We start from the raw sequence: 26118 nt of genomic DNA, 5'->3' as shown, positions 1-26118 counted from the left end.
TCCTCCGGGGAGCGCTCGGGGCGGAGCCGGCGGGCGCGCGGGGCTCCCCTCCCGGCGGCCACCTGGGGCCGCGCGCAGCAGGTGTCGGGGCGGCCGCCGGGCGCCGGGGACGCGGAGCGCGGGGTGAGTGCGGGGGCCGGCGGTTCGCGGCTGCGCGCGGGCCCGGGGCGGGGGGCACCGGCACCCCCCGCCCCTGCCCGGCGGGACCCCGTGCGCGTCGGCGAGGGCGGGCGAATTTCTCTTCCAGGGCTTCGGAGGCTGCGGTTTCCCCGGCACTTACGGGATCGCGGGGCGGGGGGGGGGGGCGCTGGCGGAGAGCTGAGACACCCCCCGGAGCTGAGCCCCCCCAGCTGAGCCTCCGACCCCCGAGCTGAGCACCCCCAGCTGAGCACCCCCAGCTGAGCCCCCCCCAAGCTGAGCCGCCCCCCGACCTGAGCGCCCCCCGGAGCTGAGCCCCCCCCAAGCTGAGCCGCCCCCCGACCTGAGCTCCCCCCAGCTGAGCCCCCCCGGAGCCCCCCGACCTGAGCCCCCCCAGCTGAGCCCCCCCCCGACCTGAGCTCCCCCCAGCTGAGCCCCCCCCCGGAGCCCCCCGACCTGAGCTCCCCCCAGCTGAGCCGCCCCCCCGACCTGAGCTCCCCCCCAGCTGAGCCCCCCCCCCAGCTGAGCCCCGGGCTTGCGGGTTAGCACGGGGCCTTCGTGACGGCGGTCTCTGCGGGGTTTGGGGTCCGGGGATGGAAGCGGGGGGGCCCCCCCGGGCCGGCCAGACACCCGCGCCCCGTGTTTCCGGTGGACGCGGGTTCCAAACGGTATAAAATAGGGGATGTCTCGGAAACGGTGTGTGTCCTGCCCGTGCTCCCGGCACCGGGGCGGGGCGGGGGGGGGGGGGGGGCCGGGTCGCGGACAGGGACGCGCGCTGGGGGCCCTCGGCGCCGGGCCCGGGCTTCGGGGGGCCCCGCCCCTGGGCCTGCGCCCCGCCACTCGTGGGCCGTGGGCCGAGGCTCCGCTTTCTCACCTGGGCGGGCGGCCCCGGCAGGTGGCGGCGGGCGAGGCAGGTGGACGCAGGTGGAGGCAGGTGCGGCCGAGCGCCCCGCCCCAGAGCCGACCCCGCGGACACGTGCCTGAGCGCGTGGCTCCCAAAGTGGCGACTTGCTCGGGTCGGGTCCGCGGCTTGTGCTGTCGCTTTAGTGTTAGAACTTCTCTGATTATCAAAGCGACCGCTTAATAGACACGTCTGACTTTTTTTCTTTTGGACGAGCCTCCCCGCCCCCCAGCCGAGTGGTTGGGACCTGGCGGTGGGCATCAGCCCGGGGAGGGGCCCTGCGGGTGTCAGCCCCGGTGATGCGGCGCTGCAGGGCGCCACCTCGCTTAGGTCCTGATTTGAAGGGAGCAAAGGTCATGAAAAATTGAGCCGATAAAAGGGGATTGGGCCGGCTAGTTGGCGGCCCGCAGGATATTAGTTTTGCTTAGCTATTTTTGGTACCGGTGTTAGGATTTTGTTTTGTTGTTTTTAAGAAACCTTTATCTTTTAGAAATACATACTGAAGTTGAAATATAGGGGGAGGATTCGCTTCCAGATAATCCAGTTTGGGGAGAGGGCTGCCGAGGACGGGGCTGTGAGTTGTTACTGGTCCAAGCGGGATGAAGGCTGGGCTGTGGAATTCCTTACACAATTGTCTCTGCTTTGGTATGTGTAGCATTTTCCTTTAAAAGTAACATCACCACCAGTGGAGGGTTTTTTGTTGTTGTTGTTTTGTTGTTTTGCAGAAGGTAGAGTTGGAAGGCACTGCTAGTGTTTCTGGATTCAAGGCCTTGTGCACACCCTCACTCTTTGTAAATCGGGTGTAAAGCCTGCCTCTCCCGACTCATTAAAAAGTCTTTTTTTCCTCCTGCGGTGCTGCTGCTTTTTGTTTTCTTTTATTTTCTTCTCTCTCTCTCTCTCTCTTTTTTTTTTTTTTTTTTTTTTTTTTTGCTACGAAGGCACCGGGTGTTGCTGAGCATGACTGAGCTGAGGGGATCAAGTTGATGCAGGTGGATGCTGGCTCAGCTTTTTTTTTATACAAAGGGTATTAGTAAGCTGGGAATTGAGTTGTGTCCCAACAGACAGGTTGTGTAAAGTGTGTTAGCAAATTTTCAGAACTGCCCAAATCCTTTCTAAGTTATGCTCATCAAAAAACAGAGCTTAGAGGGACGCCTGGGTGGCTCGGTGGTTGAGCATCTGCCTTTGGCTCAGGTACTGATCCTGGGGTCCCGGGATCGAGTCTGGCATGGGGTTCCCTGCAGGGAGCCTGCTTCTCCCTCTGCCTCTGTCCCTGCCTGCGTCTGTCACGAATAAATAAATAAAAACATTTAAAAAAAAAACAGGTCAGAGTAGTAAACATACGACTTACCCATTTAAGTTTTGTGTATACTTCTGAAAACATGATATACATAAATAAAAAGTGTATATTATAAAAACAAATCATGGGGTGAATGGAGATGTACTTATTGCCTGAAAGAAATCTTATGTTTGCATTGCCCTTTTCACCGTGTTTGCCTCCAGCATCAAGACGTGTAAATATTTAGTGAAATATTGACTCCTAAAACATTCTGCACTGTTCTTTTTGCTTTCCAAGAACCTTGCTTTGAAGAAGAGGGACGTGGGAAGTAATATCTGTATATTTATCCAACTTGCTCATTTTTTTCCCCTGTAGATTCATCATACAATTCCTACTCATCCTGTCATGCTTGATTAGTAATTTGGAAATGTGATTGCATAAGGGGGACATTCAAGTTTGGGGTAGGGGGAGGCATAAGATAAACCTACATTTCTTAGTAGCTGCAGTGGAATTGATTTTAATGCCTCTTTGCTTTTTTCTTTTTTTTTTTTCTTAAAGATTTTATTTAATCATGAGAGACATAGAGAGAGAGGCAGAGACACAGGCAGAGGGAGAAGCAGGCTCCTCCTGGTGAGCCTGATGCAAGATCCCAGAACCTGGGATCACGCCCTGAGCCGAAGGCAGATGCTCAACCACTGAGCCACCCAGGCGTCCCTGATGCCTCTTTGCTTTTAAGAGAAAAACTAAGTAAATGATACTGTGATTGTTGAAAGTCAAAGTGCTAGGTTGGCCCGTCAGCCCAGCCCTGGCTGGGATGGTTAGTCTAAAAGGAGTTGTAAAGATGCCTTAAGTCAGTTGAGGAAATGCCAAAGCATGTCCCAGTTTGGTCACAGGGTGTGGGGAAATGAGAGAACTGACAAAAATCCTCTTTCAGTTGGAAAATGTCATAGCGAATTCTCGATGATACTTAAGTGTAGTTGTTTGGCCTGTGGCTCCGGGTTTTTTGTGTGGGTAAGAGAAAGATGCAGCTGGTAAGTGACTTTATGTTCTAAGAGGAGAGCATGGAGAGAGAAAACAAACCTGCTGGGCCTCTAAGTGACCAGGCGGTGACCTAATGTTTCCTGGCCTCTGTGAGGGTGGGGGGACTGGACCCTGGGGAGTTGATTGCTGAGAATCACCACAACCGCGATTCCATCTTCTCCCCGCATCGCGCTATGGAAGGGGTAGAAACACATTAGGAAAGCAAATTAGTGCATCCTGGGCCTCGAAATGTGAGGAAAGGGTGTTGGCGTTCAGGTGGATCGTACTTCTCTAATTTGTAAGCACCTGCTTTCATCTGCACCACTTCATCCCACCCGGTGCGCTTAGAGCAGCAGGGCTGGAGGCTTATTCTTGTTTGTAACAGAGGAGAACCATGACATCTAAAGAAGCTGAGAGTTGGCCAAGTTGGTTTTTTGGGGTTTTTTTGTTTATTATTTTTTTTAAGAGCTATGGGGGAAGGAAATTTGACATTTAGGAAGAGTTCATGGTCGTCTTCACACACACACACACACACACACACACACACACATTTTGAAGCCTCACAAATTTCTCAGCGTTGGGTATTATCAGCCCATCTTGCAGACGGACGTGGAGCTACGGGAGGTTGGGTAATAGTTCACTTGAGGCCCTGCAGGTAGTCGGAGGCGAGCCGGGATCAGACTCAAATCTGTTGGATCGCAGTGACTCCACGGTTCTCCAGCCTCCGTGCGGTCCACGCTGCCTTTTGCAGACAGCTGAGCTGTGCACACCCAAGAGCGGGTGAGTGGGTCCGGGCAAGCTGTCTTCTGACCTCTGTCATCTGCCTTGGGTACAGACTGGGGGCAGGGGCCGTATTCACCCAGCAGATGTTTCCTCAGGCCAGCCGAGGGTTCACACTGAACCAGTGTTGAAAACTGGGAGATTCAGCTAGTCTGTGCCCGGGGATTCCCACAGGCGTTCCTGGAGCACAGGAGTGCTCCGGGTTCCCGCCGAGTCCGCTCCTCCCTGAAGTGGCCGCCACCCTCGGGGTCCGGCCCCAGCACCCTGGCGTTGTCGTCGTCTCCTGCAGTCAGCAGTCTTCCTGGGTATCCGTCTGTCCGAAAAGGGATAAACAAAAACAGGTCGAGAGGCTCTTGTCCCACGCACAGTGGGAAATGCACATGTTCACCTGCGGGAATGAAGAGTCCTGCTTTCTCTGCAGGGTTTCCGTGTCAGAACACCAGGTATGTCATCCTTTCCCCACGCCCTGCCTGCTGTGCCTGTCACACAGAGCTCTAGTGTCCCACCCCTGCTGTACAACATGAGCGGGTGCCGCGTGGTGGGCAAGCCACGGTGGAGAAGAGGAATGCCCCCGATACCCAACCACGAACTCTCTGTGAGTGGGGAATATGGGTCTTGTGCACCTTGGGAGTCCCCAGGAGGCCCCATGGGGATGGGGCACCAAGAAGCCCTCTGTCTCTAAACAGCCTGGGACGCACGTGGATCCCTGAGCTGGTGCACTGGCTCGCCGTAGCTGCCCAGGGTGCTGGGGACCTGCGGGGGTGCTCCCCACCCTGCGTCCGTGTGCACCTGTCTGCAGCGGGCAAAGGTCTGCTGCTGCTCCCACCGCCTAGGTGCCCATGGCCCAGCCCTTTCGAAATTTCTGTGATACAGGTTGAAGGACGGCCTAATCCTCATCTTGAACCTTTGAGCTAAGGGTCACAGAGTAGATGTTCTCTCCCCTGTGTTTATCAGGAGTTTTATTACAGTTGAAGCTTCTGTGTTGATCTTTATGGCCTTCCCCCCAAGTCTGAGTGTTCATAGATCTCGGGGGTGGGGGTGTCAGAAAGGAAGAGAAGAGACCACAAGTGGAACCTCGAGGAGTAGTTTTGAGGAAGCATCAGGTGGTCGTGAGGCCTTTGTCACTGTCCATGTAGCACGTACCTACCTCTGGGTGGGAGGAGAGAACAAAGCAGGGCTGCAAGCCCGACGCCTTGTTTAGTTGAAAGATGCGCGTTTAGAGACTCAGGTATTTGGGAAATGCTAGAAGAGCCAGTTGACTGGGTCCCTCAACAGAACTCGGATCCCTCAACAGAACTCAGATCCCGGCTTACAGGTGTGTGCTCCCTCAGAGGCGCTTCTTAGTCCCTGGTTAAGAGGACAGGTGGCGAGGGAAGGCGGGCTGATTGGTTAAGGGCCACACCTGACAGGTGAGGCGGAGCCATCCTGGTGCGCTGTCACCAGGTCACTGGATTTATTTCTGGTTCTTCTGCTTCCAGTGTGTCCTTCACCGTTGTTTTTTTTTTTTAACCACTCTGAGCCTCAGTTTTCTCCTGTGTAAAACAGAGGTAATGATCCTCGCCATCCTGTATGGCCGTGCGCGTCCCCTGGCCCGTCCTGCGTTATGAGGTAAGGATCCACCTGGTGTTGGCTGTCTCTGCCGTTGCTAGAGCCCTGCCCCTTTCACCTTTGCCCGTATTTGCAAGATTTTCCCCCAGAGCTGTTTGCAGCTCTGACCACTCTGTTCTTGAGCAGCCCCGTGGCCTTAGAGAAACGTTCTCCACGACAAGTGCTGTAGCGGGGTGTTTGGTGCAGCGGCAGCTTTGGAATCGGTGAAGCGGGAGGCCCGGGCTCCCGGTCCTGAACCCCGAGCTTTGGCCCCATTGTTGGGAGACTAGACTCTACCCTGACCCGGGGCAAGGGATGGAATCTGGCGTGTGGATGCGGACGGCATCCTGCGGTGGAAGCACGGGCGATGTCAGCACGGGGTAGGGGGACCGGGAGGCCTCTGGGGGGGCTGGTGGCAGACCAGGACCGTGCAGCCCCGTGTCCAGCTTTGCCCCATGCCAGCGGCGAAGCCATGGGGCAGGTTCGCTGGCGGGTTTACCCTTCCCCCCGGAGAAGCGACGAAGCTGCTGCCAACTCCCGCACCGGTTGTGCAGCGGCCACGAGCTGGGATCACGGGCCGGAGCAGCTTTCCTCGCATTCGCCTCTGCGGCCCCTCGTTGCCTGTCGGGGAGGTACGACAACAAAGCGAGGATCGGGCCAGAAACGAGCCCAGAAGTGGGAACATAGCAGTGGGCGTTATTTATTTATTTATTTATTTATTTATTTATTTATTTATTTATTTATTTATTTATTTATCTTTTTTTTATTGGAGTCCGATTTGCCAACATACAGCATAACAGCGACGGGCGTGATTGGAGAAGGTCAAGGTGAGCGCGTATCCTTAGGCCCTTGAGGAGCCCGACGCCCTGGGAGGGAAAGGGAGACACTGGTGGTTAGGGCGGCCCCAGGAAGCAGAAAGCCCCGCTGTGTCCAGGGAGGCCGAGCGGAGGAGCAGCCGGGTGCCTCGAGCCATCCGAGGCAGAGGTGGCCCCTGTTGTCAGCTGGGGTCGGGGAGGAGGGTGGTGGGCTGTCAGCCGCCCCCAGCCCCCCAAATCCAGCCTCGTAGCTTCAGTGCGGGGTGCAGCCTGCGGCTCTAAACCTGCCGTCTTTCTCCTTCTCCCACTTCTCTCCCCCCCCCCAACCAGCCAGGGTTTCCAGCGGGCTCTCTTACAGCCGCACCCCCCAGCCTGCTCCGGGGCACCAGCCCTGGGACGGCTCCTCTCCACTGCCTCCTCCACTTGCCACGGGTACCCTCGCATCTGTTTATCTTTTTTTTTTTTTTTTTTTTGATAAAGAGACACACAGAGGCAGAGACACAGGCAGAGGGAGAAGCAGGCTCCACGCTGGGAGCCTGATGCGGGACTCGATCCCGGGACCCCGGGGTCAGAACCTGAGCCAAAGGCAGGCACTCAGCCAGTGAGCCCCCCAAGTGCCCCGCATCTGTTTATCCTAATCACATTTGAGCTCCTTCCTTTCCATTTTATCCCGGAAAGGTAAAAGGAAAATAAAAATCCTCTATTACCCCCCACTCTTCAAGGATCCAAAGACATGAACAGTTTGGCATATTTCTTGCCAGTTTTGTTGCATTTTGCTTTTTTTAAAAAAAAATTTTAACTTGGAGGTGCCTGGGTGGCTCAGTCCTTTAAACGTCTGCCTTGGGCTCAGGTCAGGATCCTAGAGTCCCAGGACTGAGCCCGGCGTTTGGCGGGTTCCCTGCTCAGCGAGGAGTCTGCTTCTCCCTTGCCTGGTGCTTGCTCTCTCACTCTCTCTCAAGTAAATAAAATCTTTAAAAAATAATAGCAATTTTAATATTTTATAAATATCTAATTCATTTTACATTAGCATCTTAACAAAGTTCTCGTACTGCGATTAAACTTTAAAATTTATTGTATTTTTTTCCTATCATTACAAATATGTGTAGTAATTACATGCTATTTCAGCCCTTTTTTAAGCCATTCTTTTAATAGTAGAGAACTAGGTGGTTGCTTAGTTCTTGCTATTGTAAATCATTCTAAGTTGCACGTATGTAAACCTTTGATTTTGTGATATAATAGGAAATAAATACACTTGGTCGTCATCCCTGGTTCTGGTACAGAGCTCCTGGCCAGAGGAGTGTCTTGTTATTCAGAATAAGCCTCTTTGAATTATTCAGGAGTTTATGCTAATGAGGTGACCCTTGTAGGATGGGGGGTGCTTGCCGGAGGAGCCTACACTGTGATTAGGGGGGTAGGGTGGAGCTTTCAGCCCCTCTCACCCCCCAACCGAGGGGCTGCAGATTGACTTAATCATTAATGGCCAATTATTTAATCAGTCCTGCCTGTGCCATGGGGTTTGGAGAGCTCCGGGTTCGTGAACACATCAAGGTGCTTGGAGGGTGAAGCTCTGCACCCTCTCCTCCTACTCCCCCCCCCCCATCTGCTCCGCTTGGTTGTTCCTGAATCATAGCCTTTATGATGAACCAGTAATAGTAAAGCGCTGCCCTGCGTTCTGGTAAACTGGTAAGCCTGAGGAGGGCATCGTGGGAAGCCCCAATTTTCAGCTTGATAGAAGTGGAGTGACAGTCTGGACTTGTGGCAGCCTTCTTGTAGGGCTGAGCCCTTCCCCTGTGGGGTCTGCGCTCACACTGGGCAGAGGCAGAACTGCTTGGTGTGGAAAACCTCACATTCGGTGTTAGAAGTGCCGTTGAGCAGAGACCATGTTTTTACCTTTTGATTCCATCACGTTATATTTGGGATGGACTCCTGTAAGAATAATCACCACGTCCCAGGCTTTGAATAGTAGGAAGTTTTCTTTCTGATTATAAAAGCAATACATTTTCGTTGCAAAGGATCTGGTGACCATGGTCGGGGGCTAAAAAGTAAATGCACCCGTCCTGTGACCAGCCAGAAAGTCACCGTTAGTGCAGCTTGGCTGTCCCGCAGGGTGTGTACATCCCCAGCTTTGCTTTTCCGTGTGCGGCCTGTGTGGACCGGCCGCCTGGGTGTCACCTGGGAGCCAGAAATCCAGAATCTCAGGCCCATGCCAGACATCGAATCAGAATCCTTTATTTAGTTAGTTAAGATCTTATTTATTTACTCGTGAGAGACACAGAGGTAGAGACACAGGCAGAGGGAGAAGCAGGCCTCATGCAGGGAGCCCAACGTGGGACTCGATCCCAGGACCATGACCAGGTCATGACCCGAGCCAAGGGCAGACAGTCAACCACTGAGCCACCAGGCACCCCCAGAATCCACGTTTTAACAAGACGCACATTCAGGTCGGTCTGCAAGGCCCCGGCCTTCCTCGTCAGGGGCCTGGCGCGGATCACCCCGGCCCTCTGCGGCCACACGCGTTTTCCCTTTCCAGCCGGTCCTGGGGTCGCACTCCAGGTGAGGACGAGAGCTCATTCCCCGCAGTAGCGTGATTCTGGGGTCACAGGATCTCGGGGAAACGGGGGGAAGTCCGCCGATGCCCCCCGAGAAGCCCTGCGCTGCCCTTTAACGTTATGCTGTCAGCATTTTCCGACACTCTTCCTGCAAAGCTTGTCTTTCAAGGCGGCGGATGGTGTGACCTTCGTAACTCGTTTGACCACTTCGCTGTCGCTGTCGTGGGGCATCTCAGTTGTTTGGATTCTTTGGGGGGGAGGGGGCGTGGAGAATGTTCCCTGGGCCCTGGGAGTCTGTAGCAAAGGCGCTGCTCTGCTAACCTCCTGGAGTGCAGGTTTGGGATCAAGGGCCCCAAACATCATGAACACCCTTGAAAATGTGCCAGGAGCATAGGACGTGCCCCGGCCCGCGCGGCGTGGACAGGCTCTGGGGAGCAGGGGTCGTGCCTCTTTCATCCTCACGGCTCCAGGCCTGGCTTAGAGCAGACTCCGAGGTGGCGACTCCTCGAAGGGGCCGGGGGAGTGGAAGAGAAGCTACTGGAAGGGGGGTGGCTTCCTGTGGTGCTGGCGTCCCTTCCCCCTGGCCCGAGGCCTGAGTTGAGGAGCCACTGTCCAGGCAGCCCCTTCGGGGCCATCTCCGGGGTGGGGGGTGCTGGATGCACCTGTAGCTCCGGGAGGCCCCAGACGGCGCCCCGTCTCCTAGTTCTGAACCTGCTGACTGGGCTGGCGGCGGCCTTGGCTCTGCTTCCTGAGGCTGGGACGTGAGGGGGCCGGACACTGTCTCTTCCCGTGACCAGAGGAGGAGGCTCACGGGAAGCAAACGTGATTCTCTGAAAGGTGCACTTGAGTCCCACCTAAAGGGGAAGTGAACCCTCAGTATTGCATTTTTAATTGAGTTGCCGTTTGAACTTAGACGCCTAGAGAATATTTTGAGCCCCCCATAAATATTTTTGGAGCGAAGGAGCGAGTGAACGTACAAAGAATACATGAGTCTGATTCTGTTCCGTAACACACGTAAGTTGAATATATGTGTATGACATGATACAGTTAAAACATTTAAAAATGAGCATTAAATCATTAGCCACTCATCAGCCGCTTGACATGTTACGATTTCCAAATAGACACGTACCGTGCCTTCTGGAAATAAGTGTGATTGATTGATCGATTCAGAGTTTGCTGAGCAATAAGGTTTGCGTGGAATTTCGGAGGGCATTTTTTTTTAAAGATTTTATTTATTTATTTATTCTTGAGAGATAGAAGGAGAGAGAGAGCCAGAGACACAGGCAGAGGGAGAAGCAGGCTCCATGCACTGGGAGCCTGACGTGGGATTCGATCCCGGGTCTCCAGGATCACGCCCTGGGCCAAATGCAGGCGCCAAACCGCTGCGCCACCCAGGGATCCCTCGGAGGGCATTTTTAATCATTTGAAAATCCATCCAGGTGCATACGGTAAAATGCACGGATCTTAATTTTTGTAAAGTTTTGATCCGTGTGTATGCACCCAGACAAACAACATCCTTGTCAAGGTACCGAACATTTTAGGGCGCTCAGTTGGTCAAACATTCAATTCTTGATTTCAGCTCGGGTCATGATCTTGGGGTCCTGGGGTAGAGCCCCACACTCAGCAGGGAGTCTGCTTGAGGATTCCCTTTCTTTCCCTCTACCTGGCCCTACAGCTCATGCTCTTTCTCTAAAAAAAAAAAAAAAAAAAAAAAAAAGGATATAGGATATAGAACATTTTCATGCTCCAGAAAGCTCTCTTTGCCCCTTCGCAGTCAGTCTCCCTACCCCAAAGGCAATTGCTGTCCTGATTTCTAGCACCATAAGTGAGCTTTGCCTGTTCTTGAACTTCGTATAAATGAACCTGTAGTATGCAGTATGTTCTTTTATAATGGACTACAGTATACAGTAGAACAGAACTGGCTTCTTGTCAACGTGTTTTGGAGATTCATGCATGTCGTGTGTTTCAGTAGCTCGGTTTTTTATTAATAACTAATACTCCGTTTTTTAATATACCACAATTTATCTCTTCTCCTTTGGAAGACCATTGGGGTTGTTTCCAGTTTGAGGTTATTATGATGAATAAAGCTGTTATAAACATTCTCGTACAAGTTTACAAAAAAAAGTTTTATTGAGGTGTAATTTACATGCTCTAAAATCCATCCATCATAAATGTACAGTTTTATTTTTATAGACTTTTACACCCATCACCACGTTCCAATTTCTGTCCCCACCCCCCCAAATTTCCTCATGTCAGCTTACAGCCAAGACAGCCATTTTTTTTTAATTAATTTTTATTGGTGTTCAATTTACCAACATACAGAAAAACACCCAGTGCTCATCCCATCAAGTGTCCACCTCAGTGCCCGTCACCCATTCCCCTCCAACACCCGCCCTCCTCCCCTTCCACCACCCCTAGTTCGTTTCCCCGAGTTAGGAGTCTTTATGTTCTGTCTCCCTTCCTGATATTTCCCAACATTTCTTTTCCCTTCCTTTATATTCCCTTTCACTATTATTCATATTCCCCAAATGAATGAGAACATACACTGTTTGTCCTTCTCCGATTGACTTACTGCACTCAGCATAATACCCTCCAGTTCCATCCACGTTGAAGCAAATGGTGGGTATTTGTCGTTTCTAATGGCTGAGGAATATTCCATTGTATACATAAACCACATCTTCTTTATCCATCATCTTTCGATGGACACCGAGGCTCCTTCCACAGTTTGGCTATTGTGGCCATTGCTGATAGAAACATCGGGGTGCAGGTGTCCCGACGTTTCATTGCATCTGAATCTTTGGGGTAAATCCCCAACAGTACAATTGCTGGGTCGTAGGGCAGGTCTATTTTTAACTCTTTGAGGAACCTCCACACAGTTTTCCAGAGTGGCTGCACCAGTTCACATTCCCACCAACAGTGTAAGAGGGTTCCCTTTTCTCCGCATCCTCTCCAACATTTGTGGTTTCCTGCCTTGTTAATTTTCCCCATTCTCACTGGTGTGAGGTGGTATCTCATTGTGGTTTTGATTTGTATTTCCCTGATGGCAAGTGATGCAGAGCATTTTCTCATGTGCTTGTTGGCCATGTCCATGTCTTCCTCTGTGAGATTTCTCTTCATGTCTTTTGCCCATTTCATGATTGGATTGTTTGTTTCTTTGGTGTTGAGTTTAATAAGTTCTTTATAGATTTTGGAAACTAGCCCTTTATCTGATATGTCATTTGCAAATATCTTCTCCCATTCTGTAGGTTGTCTTTGAGTTTTGTTGACTGTATCCTTTGCTGTGCAAAAGCTTCTTATCTTGATGAAGTCCCAATAGTTCATTTTTGCTTTTGTTTCTTTTGCCTTTGTGGATGTATCTTGCAAGAAGTTACTGTGGCCAAGTTCAAAAAGGGTGTTGCCTGTGTTCTCCTCTAGGATTTTGATGGAATCTTGTCTCACATTTAGATCTCTCATCCATTTTGAGTTTATCTTTGTGTATGGTGAAAGAGAGTGGTCCAGTTTCATTCTTCTGCATGTGGATGTCCAATTTTCCCAGCACCACTTATTGAAGAGACTGTCTTTCTTCCAATGGATAGTCTTTCCTCCTTTATCGAATATTAGATGACCGTACATTTCAGGGTCCACTTCTGGGTTCTCTATTCTGTTCCATTGATCTATGTGTCTGTTTTTGTGCCAGTACCACACTGTCTTGATGACCACAGCTTTGTAGTACAACCTGAAATCTGGCATTGTGATGCCCCCAGCTATGGTTTTCTTTTTTAAAATTCCCCTGGCTATTCGGGGTCTTTTCTGATTCCACACAAATCTTAAAATAATTTGTTCTAACTCTCTGAAGAAAGTCCATGGTATTTTGGTAGGGATTGCATTAAACGTATAAATTGCCCTGGGTAACATTGACATTTTTACAATATTAATTCTGCCAATCCATGAGCATGGAATATTTTTCCATCTCTTTGTGTCTTCCTCAAATTCTTTCAGAAGTGTTCTATAGTTTTTAGGGTATAGATCTTTTACCTCTTTGGTTAGGTTTATTCCTAGGTATCTTATGCTTTTGGGTGCAATTGTAAATGGGACTGACTCCTTAATTTCTCTTTCTTCAGTCTCATTGTTAGTGTATAGAAATGCCATTGATTTCTGGGCATTGATTTTGTATCCTGCCACGCTACCAAATTGCTGTATGAGTTCTAGCAATCTTGGGGCGGAGGCTTTTGGGTTTTCTATGTAGAGTATCATGCAAGACAGCCATTAATCTACTTTCTGTCTTTTGCCTTTTCTGGATATTTCCTACAAATGGAATCCTAGACTATACAGTTTTTTGTGTCTAGCTTCCTTCACTTAGCATAATAGTTTTGAGGTTCATCCACATTGCCACTTGTATCCATAGCTTGTCCCTTTGTATTGTTGAATAGTATTTAATTTTACAGAGGTACTGTATTTTGTTTATTCATTTACCAGTTGATGGACATTTTAATTGTTTCTAGTTGTTTGGCCCTTTTGGATCATGTACAGGTATTTGTGTGGACCTTTGTTTTTATTTTTCTTGGGGAAATTCTTAGGAGTGTGATTACTGGATCATACAGTAAGTTTATATTTAACCTTTTAAGAACCTGACGAACTTTTCCCAGGAGTGGCTGTACAATGTTAGAGTCTGACCAACAATAAAAGAGGGTTTTTGGTTTCCCTGTGTTCTTGTGAACATTTGATGTTCTTTCGATTATAGCTGTTCAAGTGGATGTGTGGTGATGTCTCTCTGCAGTTTTAATTTACATTTCTCTAATGACTGATGATGTTGAGCACCATTCTGTGGACATCTTCTTTGGCAAAAAGTTTAGTTAAATCTGCTCGTTTTTAAAATTGGGTTCTCACTGTTATCTTAGGTTCAAAATATTTTAAATCTTTAAATTATAAAGGGGCACCTGGGTGGCTCATTGGTTGAGTATCTGCCTTTGCCTCAGGTCGTGATCCCAGGGTCCTAGGATCAAGTCCCGCATTGGGCTCCCTGCATGGAGCCTGCTTCTCCCTCTGCCTGTGTCTCTGCCTCTCTCCCTGTGTCTCTCATGAATAAATAAATAAAATCTTTAAAATATTTAATAAAAATAATCAGATTTTTAAAAAATTCTCTTAAAAAGTCTTTTTATCAGATATATGATTTGAAGATATTTTCTCTGAGTCTATGACTTACCTTTTTATTTTCCTAATGGTGCCTTTTAAAGAAAAAGTTTTAGATTTTGATGAAGTCTAAGCTACCCAGGTTTTTTTTTTTTTATGGTTTGTGCTTTTAATTATATATGTAAGAAATATTTCCTAACCTACAGGCTTTTTTTTAAGTAGACTTTATCTTTTAGAGCAATTTTAGATTCACAGCAAACTTGAGCAGAAGGTACAATTTCCTGAAGAGATTCCCCATACGTGCCTTACCTGCACACATGCACAGCCTCCCCTGTTATCAGCAATCTCTACCAGGGTGCTATATTTGTTGCAGTTGTTGAAACTACATAATACATTCATAATTACCCCAAATCTGCAGTTTACACTGCAGTTCACTCTTGGCTGTGTATAGTCTATGGGTTTGGACAAGTCCACAGACATGTATTCACAGTTATAGTATTAGACAAAGTGATACTAAAAATCCTCTGTGCACCCCCTGTTCTTTCCTCCCTCCCCTCTATCTCCTGGCAACCACTGATCTTTTTACCATCTCCCTAATTTTGCCTTTTACAGAATGTCATTCACTTGGAATCATAGAATGTGTAGCCTTTGTAGGTTGGCTTCTTTCACTCAGTAATATGCATTTAAGTTTCCTCCCTGTATTTTTGTGGCTTAATAGCATTTTTCTTTTTAAAGCACTGAATAATAGTTTATCCAGGGACATCTTGGTTGCTTCCACATTTTGGCAATTAGAAGTAAAGCTGTTCTAAACGCTTGTGAGCAACCTTTTGTGTGGACATGAATTTTCAACCCCTATGGGTAAATAAATACCAAGGACGACTTTTGCAGGATAGTATGGTAAGAACGGACACTGAGATGTTTAGGGGCACTGGGCTGGCTCAGTTGGTGGAGCATGTGACCCTTGACCTCTGGGTTGAGTTTGAGCCCCATAGTGGGTTTAATGACTTAAAAATACAATTAAAAAAAAATGTCTAGTTTTGTAAAATACTGCCAAACTGTCTTCCAAAGTAGCTGCGCCATTTTGCATTCCCACTAGCAGCGTTTCTGTTGCTCCGCATCCTCACCTGAGAGTGAAAGTACGGAATCATAGGATAGGTATATGTTTAAGTGCAGTGCTGTTTTCCAAGGGATTTCACCATTTTATACTCCTGCATCTTTTCCAGTACTTGGTATCAGTCATTTTAATTTTAGCCATTCTGATAGGTGAAATTGTATGTTATTGTGGTTCTAATTAGCTTTTTCCCAATGACTAATGATATTGAGCACCTTTTCACTTGCTATTGATTATTTGTACATTTTCTTTTCAAGTATTTTGCACATTTTTTGTCTTTTTATTCTTGATATATACACACAACATATATATATATATATACACACACATATTAATGTAATCTGGTAGTCTGAGCACAAGTGCTTTGTTAGATAGACATATTGTGAATATTTTCCCCAGTGCGTTTCTTGCCTTTTTGTTTTCTTATGAGAAGAGTTTAATTTTATTGAGTATCAATTTTTTTCTTTTATGGTTGGTGCTTTTGTATTTTGCTTAAGAATTCTTTCCCACCCCAGAATTGCAAGGATATTCTCCTTTGTTTTCCTTCTAGAGGGTTTAGTCTTAGCTTTTATGCTTAAACTTGTGATCCATCCTGAATTAACTTGTGTGTATGGTATGAAGTGGGATTGAGGTCCCTTTGTTTTTCTCACAGATTTATCCAGTTGGTCCAGCACCATTTATTGAAAACACTTCTTTTCTTCCATTGAATTGCCTTTGGTATTTTCTTGTAAATCTAATGGGCCTTTGGAGCGCTCTAATTTGTTCCGTTTGTTCTTAAGTCAGTACCACACTGTCTTTGGTTCTGTAGTTAATAGGTCTGGAAATCAGGCATTGTAAATCTTTCAACTTTGTTCCTTTTTCAAAATTTTTGACTCTTCCAGTCCTTTGTATTTGCTTATACATTTTAGAATCAGCTTGGTTGATTTTTCTACCAAAAAAGCATAATTGGATTTTGTCAGGACTACATTGAATCTGTCAATCTGGAAGCATTGCTATCTTAATACTTCTCTTTCTGTTCATGGACATGGTATATTTTGCCATTTATTTAGGTCTTCAGTTTCTCTCAGCAGTATTTTGTAGTTTTTAAATTTGATGTTTTGATCATATTTTAAAAGTTATGTTTCTATGTATCTGTTTTTGAGTTTTTTGTAAATGGTATTTTTATATTTAAAATTTTTGAATATGTATGTGTGTATATATATAATTTTTAAAATTGATCTGAAACCTTAATTAATGTATCAATTCAAGTAAGTTTTTGGTTGATGCCTTAGCATTTTCTATATATTTGAATAATACAATGGTTAGGGGTGCTGGCCTCCCCTCACAGTCCAAAATCCACAGTAAACTTTTGATTCCCTGAAACTTAACTACTGTTGACCAGAAACCTTACCAATAACATAAAAAGTTACTGCATATTTTGTAGATGTCTTATATACTGTATTCTCACAATAAAGTAAGCTAGAGAAAAGAAAATGTTAAGAAAATCATAAAAGAAAACACATTTACAGTGCTGTACTGTATTTATTGATACCATAAGTTGATGTTGTTTGCTCACAAGATGAATATTTGTCTGTCAGTACCTACATCAGTTATTGTCTTATATGGTATAAATACTGTGGCTGTTACATATATAGCTAACACTAGATGTTAAAAATGGAAAATAATGTGAAAAAGAAATTCATGTTTATTTACCAGTATAATGATTCATGCGTTGATAACAAAGAAGCGACAATATGATTGCTTTTGGTAGCTTAGCCTGTACACTAATGAATGAATCATCATAATATTTTTGTGGCAGGGGCACCTAGGTGGCTCATTTGGTTAAGTGTCTGACTCTTGGTTTTGGCTCAGGACATGATCTCAGGGTCATGAGATCAAGCCCTGTGTCAGGCTCCGTGCTCAGCATGGAGTCTGACTGAGATTCTTTCCCCTTCCCTTTCTGTCCCCTACCCCAAATCACACACACACACTCTTTCTCTCAAATAAATAAAATCTTCAAAATTTTTATGGCATATAGTATTACAGTCATATTTGTAATGCAGTGTTGGAAACATTGTTAAATTTTTTAAAAACCCCTTACCTGTGATGATAGGCTGATACATAGTTTCTCCAATTAGGAGAGAGGGGAGCATACTGTGTGGTAGTGTTAATCTTTGAAAACAGAGTTATTAAAACAGAGAATTAACACATTATTAACGTTACATTAAATATCACTCAGCTTGTGCCTGTGTAGGAGACGTCATCTTCTTCCACACAAGCTTGTACATGATGGATTATATGGTGAATACTTAGGTGATGATGTTGATGATGATGCAAAAATGTATCTTGTGGTTCTTGCCATACAGTTATTAGACTTTCGCACAAAGATGCTCACACACACACACACACACACAAAACAGATAAGCTTATTAACTGTAGAGCATGATGATTATTTACTGCTCGTTAAGTGCAAGGGGACCATTATAAAGGTCTTCATCCTCCTCATCTTTGCACTGAGTAGGCCGAGGAGGGTGGCAAAGGTAGAGGACGTGGAAGGGGAGTCAGGAGGCAGACGCACTTGGCGTAACTTTACAGAAATACATTATGATTTCTGTCTGATATTTTTTGCTCTTTCATTTCTCTAAAAAAATGTGCCTATAGGGTACCAATCCTCCTCCTACCATTTGCTTTAGCTTCCGTGCTGGTATTAGAGAAGAGTCCATATCGTAAGAGTAAACAGCAACCTTAAATAAGCAGAACCCGTATTGCCTGCAGGTTGGCAGATACAGTTTGGTTTCTGGTGCTGCTGCTTCCACATATTCTTATGATCTTGGCCCAGGTTTGGAGGTACTCAAGTCATTTCCTGTTAATTCCTCTAGTGTGGTGTCCATTAGCTCTTGAATTTCTTAAAAACTCATGTCTTGAAACCCTTTCCCTCCACCTTCATTTTATTTACTTATTTACTTTTGCCGCGTTCACAGTCTCTTTCGTGATTTCTTTGATTGGCTCCGTTGTGAGTCCTGTGAAGTCATGCACTACATCTGGACACCGTTTTCTCCAGCAGGACTTTGTTTCAGGTTTGATGGCATTTGCAGTGGCGCAGTCCTTCCAGGCTTTGCTGATGATCTCTCCACCAGGGTTCTCTTCCGGAGCATTGGCAATCCTTTCCGTAGAGTGCCATGTGTAACGGGCCCTGGAGGTCCCTTGATCCCCTGATGTAGAGGCTGAATTGGAGGCATTGTGTGTGGAGGCAAGCAGGTCACTTTAATGCCTTGGCTTGAACCACTGGGGTTCCGGGGTTTGTAATAGGGGTCCTTTCGTCTTACTCAGGGTTTATGGTATTGCACTAAACATGATGAAAAATACTCAGGACTAGGAGAAATCATTTTTTACTGCGATATGCATTTTACCGGAGAGGCAAGGTGCTATGCGGAGATGATTAAGTCAGCATCACGTGGCGTTTTAAGTAGATGCTCCTAGCACCTGAGCCGACTGCAAATAGGAGGTGGCTAGGAGATTGTTAGAGTAGTACAGTATATACAACAGTTAATTTAATGCAGTTATGATTTCATACTGCATCTCTCACGTCTGTTTACATTTCTCTTGACTGCAAATGGTGCCTTGGGCAGCCTGTAAGTATTTGTGTAAGTTTTGATTACGTTTACATTTTTATAATAAATTTGTGTGTATTTCATGGTAGTAAATGTTAAAACAGACTAGTATAATATATCTACACATATTTTATGCACTCGTGGCATACCTTTTTGTTAATTTTTTTCCATATTTCTAAGCTACACAGTTCACGTCTGAGTTTTTTCCAAACTGTCACAGATCTCCAAAAAATTTTCCCATAAGTTTATTGAAAAAATCTACATGTAAATGGGGCTGCACTACAGAACCCCTTATTGCTCAAGGGCCAACTGTATATATGCATCACCTACAAATAGTTTTACTTTCCCTTTCTAATCTCTGCTCTTTTTTCCCCCCTTGCCTTACCGAACTGGCTAGGATATCCTAAAATGGTGGATTGAAGTGACCAGAGCAGATATCCTTGCCTTGTTCCCAGTTTTAAGGCAAAAGTAAGTGGTCAGTCTTTCACAGTTAAGTAGATGATAGATGTTCTTTCTCAAGTTGAGGAAATTTCCCACAACTCTAACTTTGCTGAGAGGGCTGAGAGGTGTTTTTTTTTTTTTTTTTTTTTTTTTTTTTTTTTTTTATCATGACTGGATGTTGAATTTTGTCAAAAGCTTTTTCTGCATCTCTCAATATTATCATATGATTTGATTTCCTTTATTCTAATGTGAATAGGTTTCTTTTTCATAGGGACTTTCTCCTCAAAGTAAGGAAAAATTATTAGGAAAAAAAACTATTACTCAATTTTAATGCTTGAACATCTTGGTATCATTCATGGAATGTAGGTTCAGGAGCATGATTTAGACACTTTGCATCTCATAACCTCCATAAAATATAAACTAAAAAGCACCGTATATGTATTTAGATAGAATTATTTGTCTTAAGGGATACACCTGCCCAAAAAAAAAAAAAACTTGTTTTAATCTCTGAAACTTCCACCTTTAGTGTTGACACTTAAAAAAAAAAAAAAAAAAAAAAAAAAAAACAATCAATCCAAGGAGATGTGTATGTTCTATTTTCTGAACCCTGAGGGAGTGGAAACAAATTAGGCAAGTGTTATGGTTGTAGAGTAAGCTGGTGCAGGACTTGGGTGCCACTGTGGTTGGTTGGTGAGGCTATCCCAGATTGGGAGATGTTGAGGACAGGCTTCCCTCAGGTAACTGGCTTGGTTCACTTTCTCAGCAATAACAAACAGCCATGGTTTTAGAAGCCATAAAAACTGAACTTGAGCAGTGTCATCATCTCTGTAGTTGTTGAGTCATCCCAGGAGCTGTATTCAGTAGTGGGGGACCTCTGAGTAAGGTCTCAGGAATTACTGAGTATGTATTTCTGATTGGTACTTTCTGGGTCATTGTATGGTCACTTTCCCTTTGCTTAAGAGCAAGGCTAAAGTTGACGATAATCAGTGACAACCAGGAAGCAGTCTGTAGTTCAAATGTGCTTTGATGACAAAACCTCTTGTATGAGTGTGTTTGCTAAGTAGTCATCCTATCTGTATTTGGACGTTTCTGGTGGTGGTGCAAACACAGGTTCCCAAACGAATATATCCTCCTTTCCAACAACTCTAATCCTTATGACCCTTGAACTGTTGCTGTTTTGAATAGCTTTCCCGGGTTTGTTAATTATTTCAGGCATATTGCTACTTATTGATATCTTAAAATTTTGTAGCAAAAAGATAATAACTCCTTTTTATACAAGGTATAGAACTCCTTTTTCCCTAATTCTGAACATTATACTTATATTATCAGTTCCCAACAAGGTGATGCAGAGGTAAATAAATGTGTAGAATTTGCAGTAAATAAGAAGACACAGTAATATTGTGAGGGAAGAATATGTTAAAATATACATCACCAGAATATTAACTTCTGTTTAAGCAAACATAGGGCTTTGGGTAAAAATTAATGGTAGCTGTATGGAAAACTGAATCATATCTGTATAACCTAATTTTTTCAAGAACATTGGAAGGATCTGGAGGAAGCAGTGCACATATATCTTGACTTTCTCATACTGTTGATTTAATTATGAGAAATGTAATCATCAACAATCCAGGGAAACATAGTTTAGCTCAGATGATACCACGATTAGATGGTGGGACGGTCATACAGAGACATCATAAAGGGTATGGTGCTGGTGTGGGTAGCTTTTATCAGTTAACCTTCCAGAGGTCAGGCTGGGACCCAGTTTTATTTCATCAGTTTTTGATCCATGATTAGTGACGCACTGTGTATATCTTTATTTGTATGCCAGGAATACTGGAAACAAGTCAAAATAATCTGGATAAACTGGGTACTTAAAAACTGGACAAAGTCAAATGAAGGTCAATTCATTTTATAAGTAGAAAGTTCAGATTTCTAAATGATTGGCTTTGTTCCTGTTCCTGGCAGAAAAACCCCCTGGGCCAGGATGAATCACAAGGTGGTTGAGCCATCAACAACTGTAATACGAGTATATGCAGAGTACCACACTTCATAAGTCAGTGCTCCGGTTCAGAATATTTATATGAGGCTGACAGCAGGCAAAAGGTATAGTGAAGGCTTCCAGTGAATGAAAATTTTGTAATAGAAGTAGGGACATATTCAGCAGGAGGGGAAAGATAATGAGTAAGAACCAGTTAGACGTATATTGTATTAAGTACAGTGGGCTAAAATGCTGTACAAATAGGCCAAAAATGCAACGGCTCAAATCTAGTACAAGTTTCTTTGTTGTAGGTGGGTATTTCAGGTCATTGGGTGGCTCTGCATATTCAGGGGCCCAGCTGATGGTAGCTCTGCTGCTTTCACCATGTGGGTTTTTTTTTTTTTTTTTTTTGAGTTGTTCTGGTTGTCCACAGGAAGGTGAGTTCAGCCCTGAAGTGGGTAATAGTACATCTGCTTACATCCCTTTGGCTAGAAATCACCTTTGCATCCATACCTAACTACAAAGGAGTTTCCCTAGCTGGGAAATACAGGTCAGCTCTGGGCTTCAGAAAAAGAAGGGGACATAGATTTTGAGAGCCACTGGCAATTTCTGCCAAACTATAACTAAATTGACAGCAGATTTCTCATCAGCAATAGAATTTATTTATTTATTTATTTTTAAATTTTTATTTATTTATGATAGTCATAGAGAGATAGAGAGAGAGGCAGAGACACAGGCAGAGGGAGAAGCAGGCTCCATGCACCGGGAGCCCGACGTGGGATTCGATCCCGGGTCTCCAGGATCGCGCCCTGGGCCAAAGGCAGGCGCCAAACCGCTGTGCCACCCAGGGATCCCAGCAATAGAATTTAGAACACAAGAGACTAATATTTCAACTTAGAATTCAATATTAGTTAAGCCATCATTCGAGATTGAAGATCAGCTAGGGAAAAGATGTCAAAGTATCCCACAGGCACACTGAGGCAACAGTTACATCTCTGCAACGGACTCTGAAAACATCCTGAAGATTGGCAGAACCAATCTAGTCAGAGAGAGAAGGCCATATTGAAAGGAGTTGGATAAGTAGAAATGCAGTCTGGAACCAAACTCCCCACTGTGACTCACTACAAACAGGAAGCATGGAAGAGCAAGGGGCACTGGGCACCCTAGGCCTGGAAACCCACTCTGGGAAAACAAGTCCCTTTAACATCTGGCTTTGAAAATCAGCCCAGGCTTAACTTTGGGAGAGTCCGTGGGTGCCCAGAAACCCAAGTCCTTGCCCTTCTAGAGCCAGCACACTAAATAACTTTCCAGAGACACAGCATAGAAGCTGCAGTTTGAAAAGCCCCTGGGGTATACATGAAGGAGATTTATTGATTAGTCTTAGGTGCTGCAGGGACAGGAATCTGCAGATTTCTCCTGCAATGGAAGTGCTGGGATGCCGTTTTTCTTACCCTCCCTTAGCCCAGACAGCCAGACACTTGCAGGAGCCAGTTCAAACATTCTCCATCTACCTTGCTAACACTGTGTGCTCTGGTCCAGAGTTCCCTGCAGACTCATCCCTCCCAGCCCACCTGCCTCTGCAGGCACCACTCCAAAGGGATTCGTGTCCTAGGGAGGCAAAGGAAATAATCCCACACACTTGCATAGCCTGAGTTCCTGCAGGCAAACCTCTTAGGTAGCTGCTGGGGGAGCAAGCCCTTCCCTGCAGTGTGCCTGCAGCTATGGCAGCAGTTAATTGCAGATACTTAGGCTGAGTGCCAGCCCCGCCCACCCAATGAGCCCACCACAGCCACCCCTGGGCCTCAACAGCACAGGCAGTAAACTCTGCTCAGTGCATCCACAGTAGGTGAAGCAGGTCATTGCAGCCAGGTGGGCTAAAGGCCAGCGCCATCCACTAACATGCCCAGCCAGTGCAGGAGGACTGATGCAACCCACACAGGGGATACCCCCGGAGAACTGGTATGGTGGCCAGCAGGGATTATGCCATAGGGAACCACAGAACCTTTTCTACACAAAGCCACTACTTTCAAGACTAGGAGACAGCTGACCTACCTAATACATAGAAACAAATACAGAGTTAGACAAAATGAAGAAAAAGAGGAATATGTCCCAAATGGAAGAACAAGACAAAAATCACAGAAAGAGAGCTAAATGAAATGGAGATAAATAAGCAATATACCTGATGCAGAGTTTAAAGTAATGGTCATGAAGATACTCACTGGCCTTGGGGGAAAGAATGGATGAATGAACTCTGAGAACTTCAACAAAGAGATAGAAAATATAAAAAAGAACTAGTCAGAGATGAAGAATACAATAACTGAAATGAAAACTACTCTAGAAGGAATCAGCAGGAAATTAAAGGATATGGAAGAATGGATCAGAAATCTAGAAGAAGGGTAATGGAAAACAACCGAGCTGAACGGCCAAAACAAAAAAGGAAAATAAAATACAAGAATAGATTAAGGGAACTCTGTGACACCATCACGCATAATAACATTCACTTTCTACGGATCCCAGAAGGAGAAGAGAGAAGGGAGCAAAAAACATATTTGAAGAAATATTAGCTGAAAATCTCTCTAATCTGGGGAAGGAAAAAGATATCCAGGTTCAAGAAGGACAGAAATCCGCTAACAAGATGAACCCAAGAATGGGCACACCAAAACACACAATAATAAAAATGGCAAAAATTAATGATAAAGATCATCTTAAAAACAAGAGAAAATAGTTATACACAGGGAAACACCATAAGGCTGTCAGCTCAGTTTTCAGCAGAAACTGTGGACGAGAAGGGAGTGGCATGATATGCTCAACATGCTGAATGGAAACAACTACAACATAGAATACTCTCCAACAAGGTTGTCATTCAGAGTTGAAGGAGAGAGTTTCCCAAACAAAAGTTAAAGGAGTTCATCACCAGTAAACCAGCCTTACAAGAAATGTTAAACAGAATTCTTTAAGTGGGAAGAAAGGGCCATAGGAAAAGAAAATTATGAAAGGAAAAAATTTCACAGGTAAAAGCCAACGTCTAGTAAAGGTAGTAGAGGGAATCCCTGGGTGGCTCAGTGGTTTAGTGCCTGCCTTTGGCCCAGGGCGTGATCCTGGAGTCCTGGGATCGAGTCCCGCATCGGGCTCCCTGCATGGAGCCTGCTTCTCCCTCTGCCTGTGTTTCTGCCTCTCTCTCTCCTCTGTGTCTTTCATGAATAAATAAATAAAATCTTTAAAAAAAAAAAAAAAAGTAAAGGTAGTAGATTCACCACTAATAAAAAGCCAGGGGAGGTCAAAACAAAAAAAATCATAAAATCAGTTGTATATAACAAAATTAGTCAAAGGATACACAAAATGAAAAGATGTAAAATATGACCTACATAAAATGTGGAGGAGGGAGTGGAAGCTTAATGCTTTTAGAATATGTTTGAATAGGATGCCTGGGTGGCTCAGCGGTTGAGCGTCTGCCTTTGGCTCAGGTTGTGATCCTGGGATCCAGGATTAAGTCCCACATTGGGGTCCCTGCGGGGAGCCTGCTTCCTCTGCCTATGTCTCTGCCTCTCTCTCTCTCTCTCTCTCTCTCTCTCTCTGCATCTCTCATGAATAAATAAATCTTTTTTAAAAAATGTGTTTGAATTTAAATGACCATTAATTTAATATAGACTGTTACACAGGATGCTAAAAATGAACCCAATAGCAATCAAAAACCTCTAACAGATATACAATAAATAAAGAGAAAGGAATCCAAACATAACACTCAAGAAAGCCATCAAATCACAAGAAGGGAACAGAGAAGAACTAGAAAAAGAACCAGAAAACAGTGAACAAGATAGAAATAAGTATGTACCTATCAACAATTACTTTAAATGTGCTAAATGCTCCCACAAAAAGATGTAACTGAATGGATTAAAAAACAGCATCCATCTATATGGTGCCTACAAGAGACTCATTTCAGACCTAAATACACATACAGACTGAAAATGAAGAGATGGAAATAGATATTCTCTATGGAAGCAAAGCAAAACAAAACAAAACAAACAAAACTGAAGGCATAACTTAGAGAAAATAGATTTTAAAACAAAGACTATAGCAAGAGACATGGGCATTAGTTAATGATAAAGGTATCAATCCAACAATAGGACATAACAATTGTAAAGATCTATACACCCAACATAGGGGCACCCAAATACATGAAGCAAATATTTACTGGCATAAAGGGAGAAATTGAGAGTAATAAATAGTAGGAGACTTTAACACCCACACTTGCATCAATGAATAGATCATCCAAACTGAAAATCAACAAGGAAGCAATGGCTTTGAAAGGCCAGGGGAGGTCAAAGGTGGACTTAATAGATCTATAAAGAACATTCTGTCAAAAATACACAGCAGAATACACCTTCTTTTCAAGTGCACATGGAACAGTCCCCAGCACAGATTACATGTTAGGTCACAAAACAAGTCTGAATAAATTTAAGAAGATCCAAATCATGTCAAGCATCTTTTCTGACCACAATAGTATGAAACTAGAAGTCACAAGAAAAAATCTAGAAAAAACACAAACAAAAGCTAAAATATACTAACCAACCAGTGGGTCAACGAAGAAATCAACGAAATAAAAAATACATGGAGACAAATAAATGAAAACACAACGACCTAAAAATCTTTAGGACACAACAAAAGCAGTTCTGAGAGGGAAGTTTAAAGCAATACAGGCCTGTCTCAAGAAACAAGAAAAATCTCAAATAATCTAACTTTACCTAAAGGAACAAGAAAAAGAACAAACAACACCCAAACTTAGTAGAAGGAAGAAAATAATAAATATTAGAGTGGAAAACAAT

General features: G+C 45.1%; 1 protein-coding gene across 8 annotated transcripts in view; it reads left to right on the top strand.

Moving 5' to 3' along the window:
• The window catches only part of GPR160 (G protein-coupled receptor 160), a 48677-nt gene continuing 22559 nt past the window's right edge, over positions 1-26118 (top strand). Inside the window, exons 1-4 of one of the 8 annotated variants that reach the window (XM_041731948.1) lie at positions 673-4710; positions 5661-5723; positions 5850-6334; positions 6475-6529. Coding sequence is in view for 1 of the 8 variants with exons in the window: in XM_041731953.1 (XP_041587887.1) it covers positions 6158-6334; positions 6472-6529 (235 nt within the window). In the remaining 7 variants the exon portion in view is untranslated. Of the gene's footprint in view, positions 124-651; positions 6335-6471; positions 6530-26118 lie in introns of those variants that run through there. The other 7 variants (XM_041731949.1, XM_041731947.1, XM_041731946.1 and 4 more) reach the window with 7 other exon arrangements.

This window comes from Vulpes lagopus, chromosome 17 (assembly GCF_018345385.1).
Source record: "Vulpes lagopus strain Blue_001 chromosome 17, ASM1834538v1, whole genome shotgun sequence".
Taxonomy (NCBI): domain Eukaryota; kingdom Metazoa; phylum Chordata; class Mammalia; order Carnivora; family Canidae; genus Vulpes; species Vulpes lagopus.
This window is presented reverse-complemented; position numbering and strand designations above follow the sequence as displayed.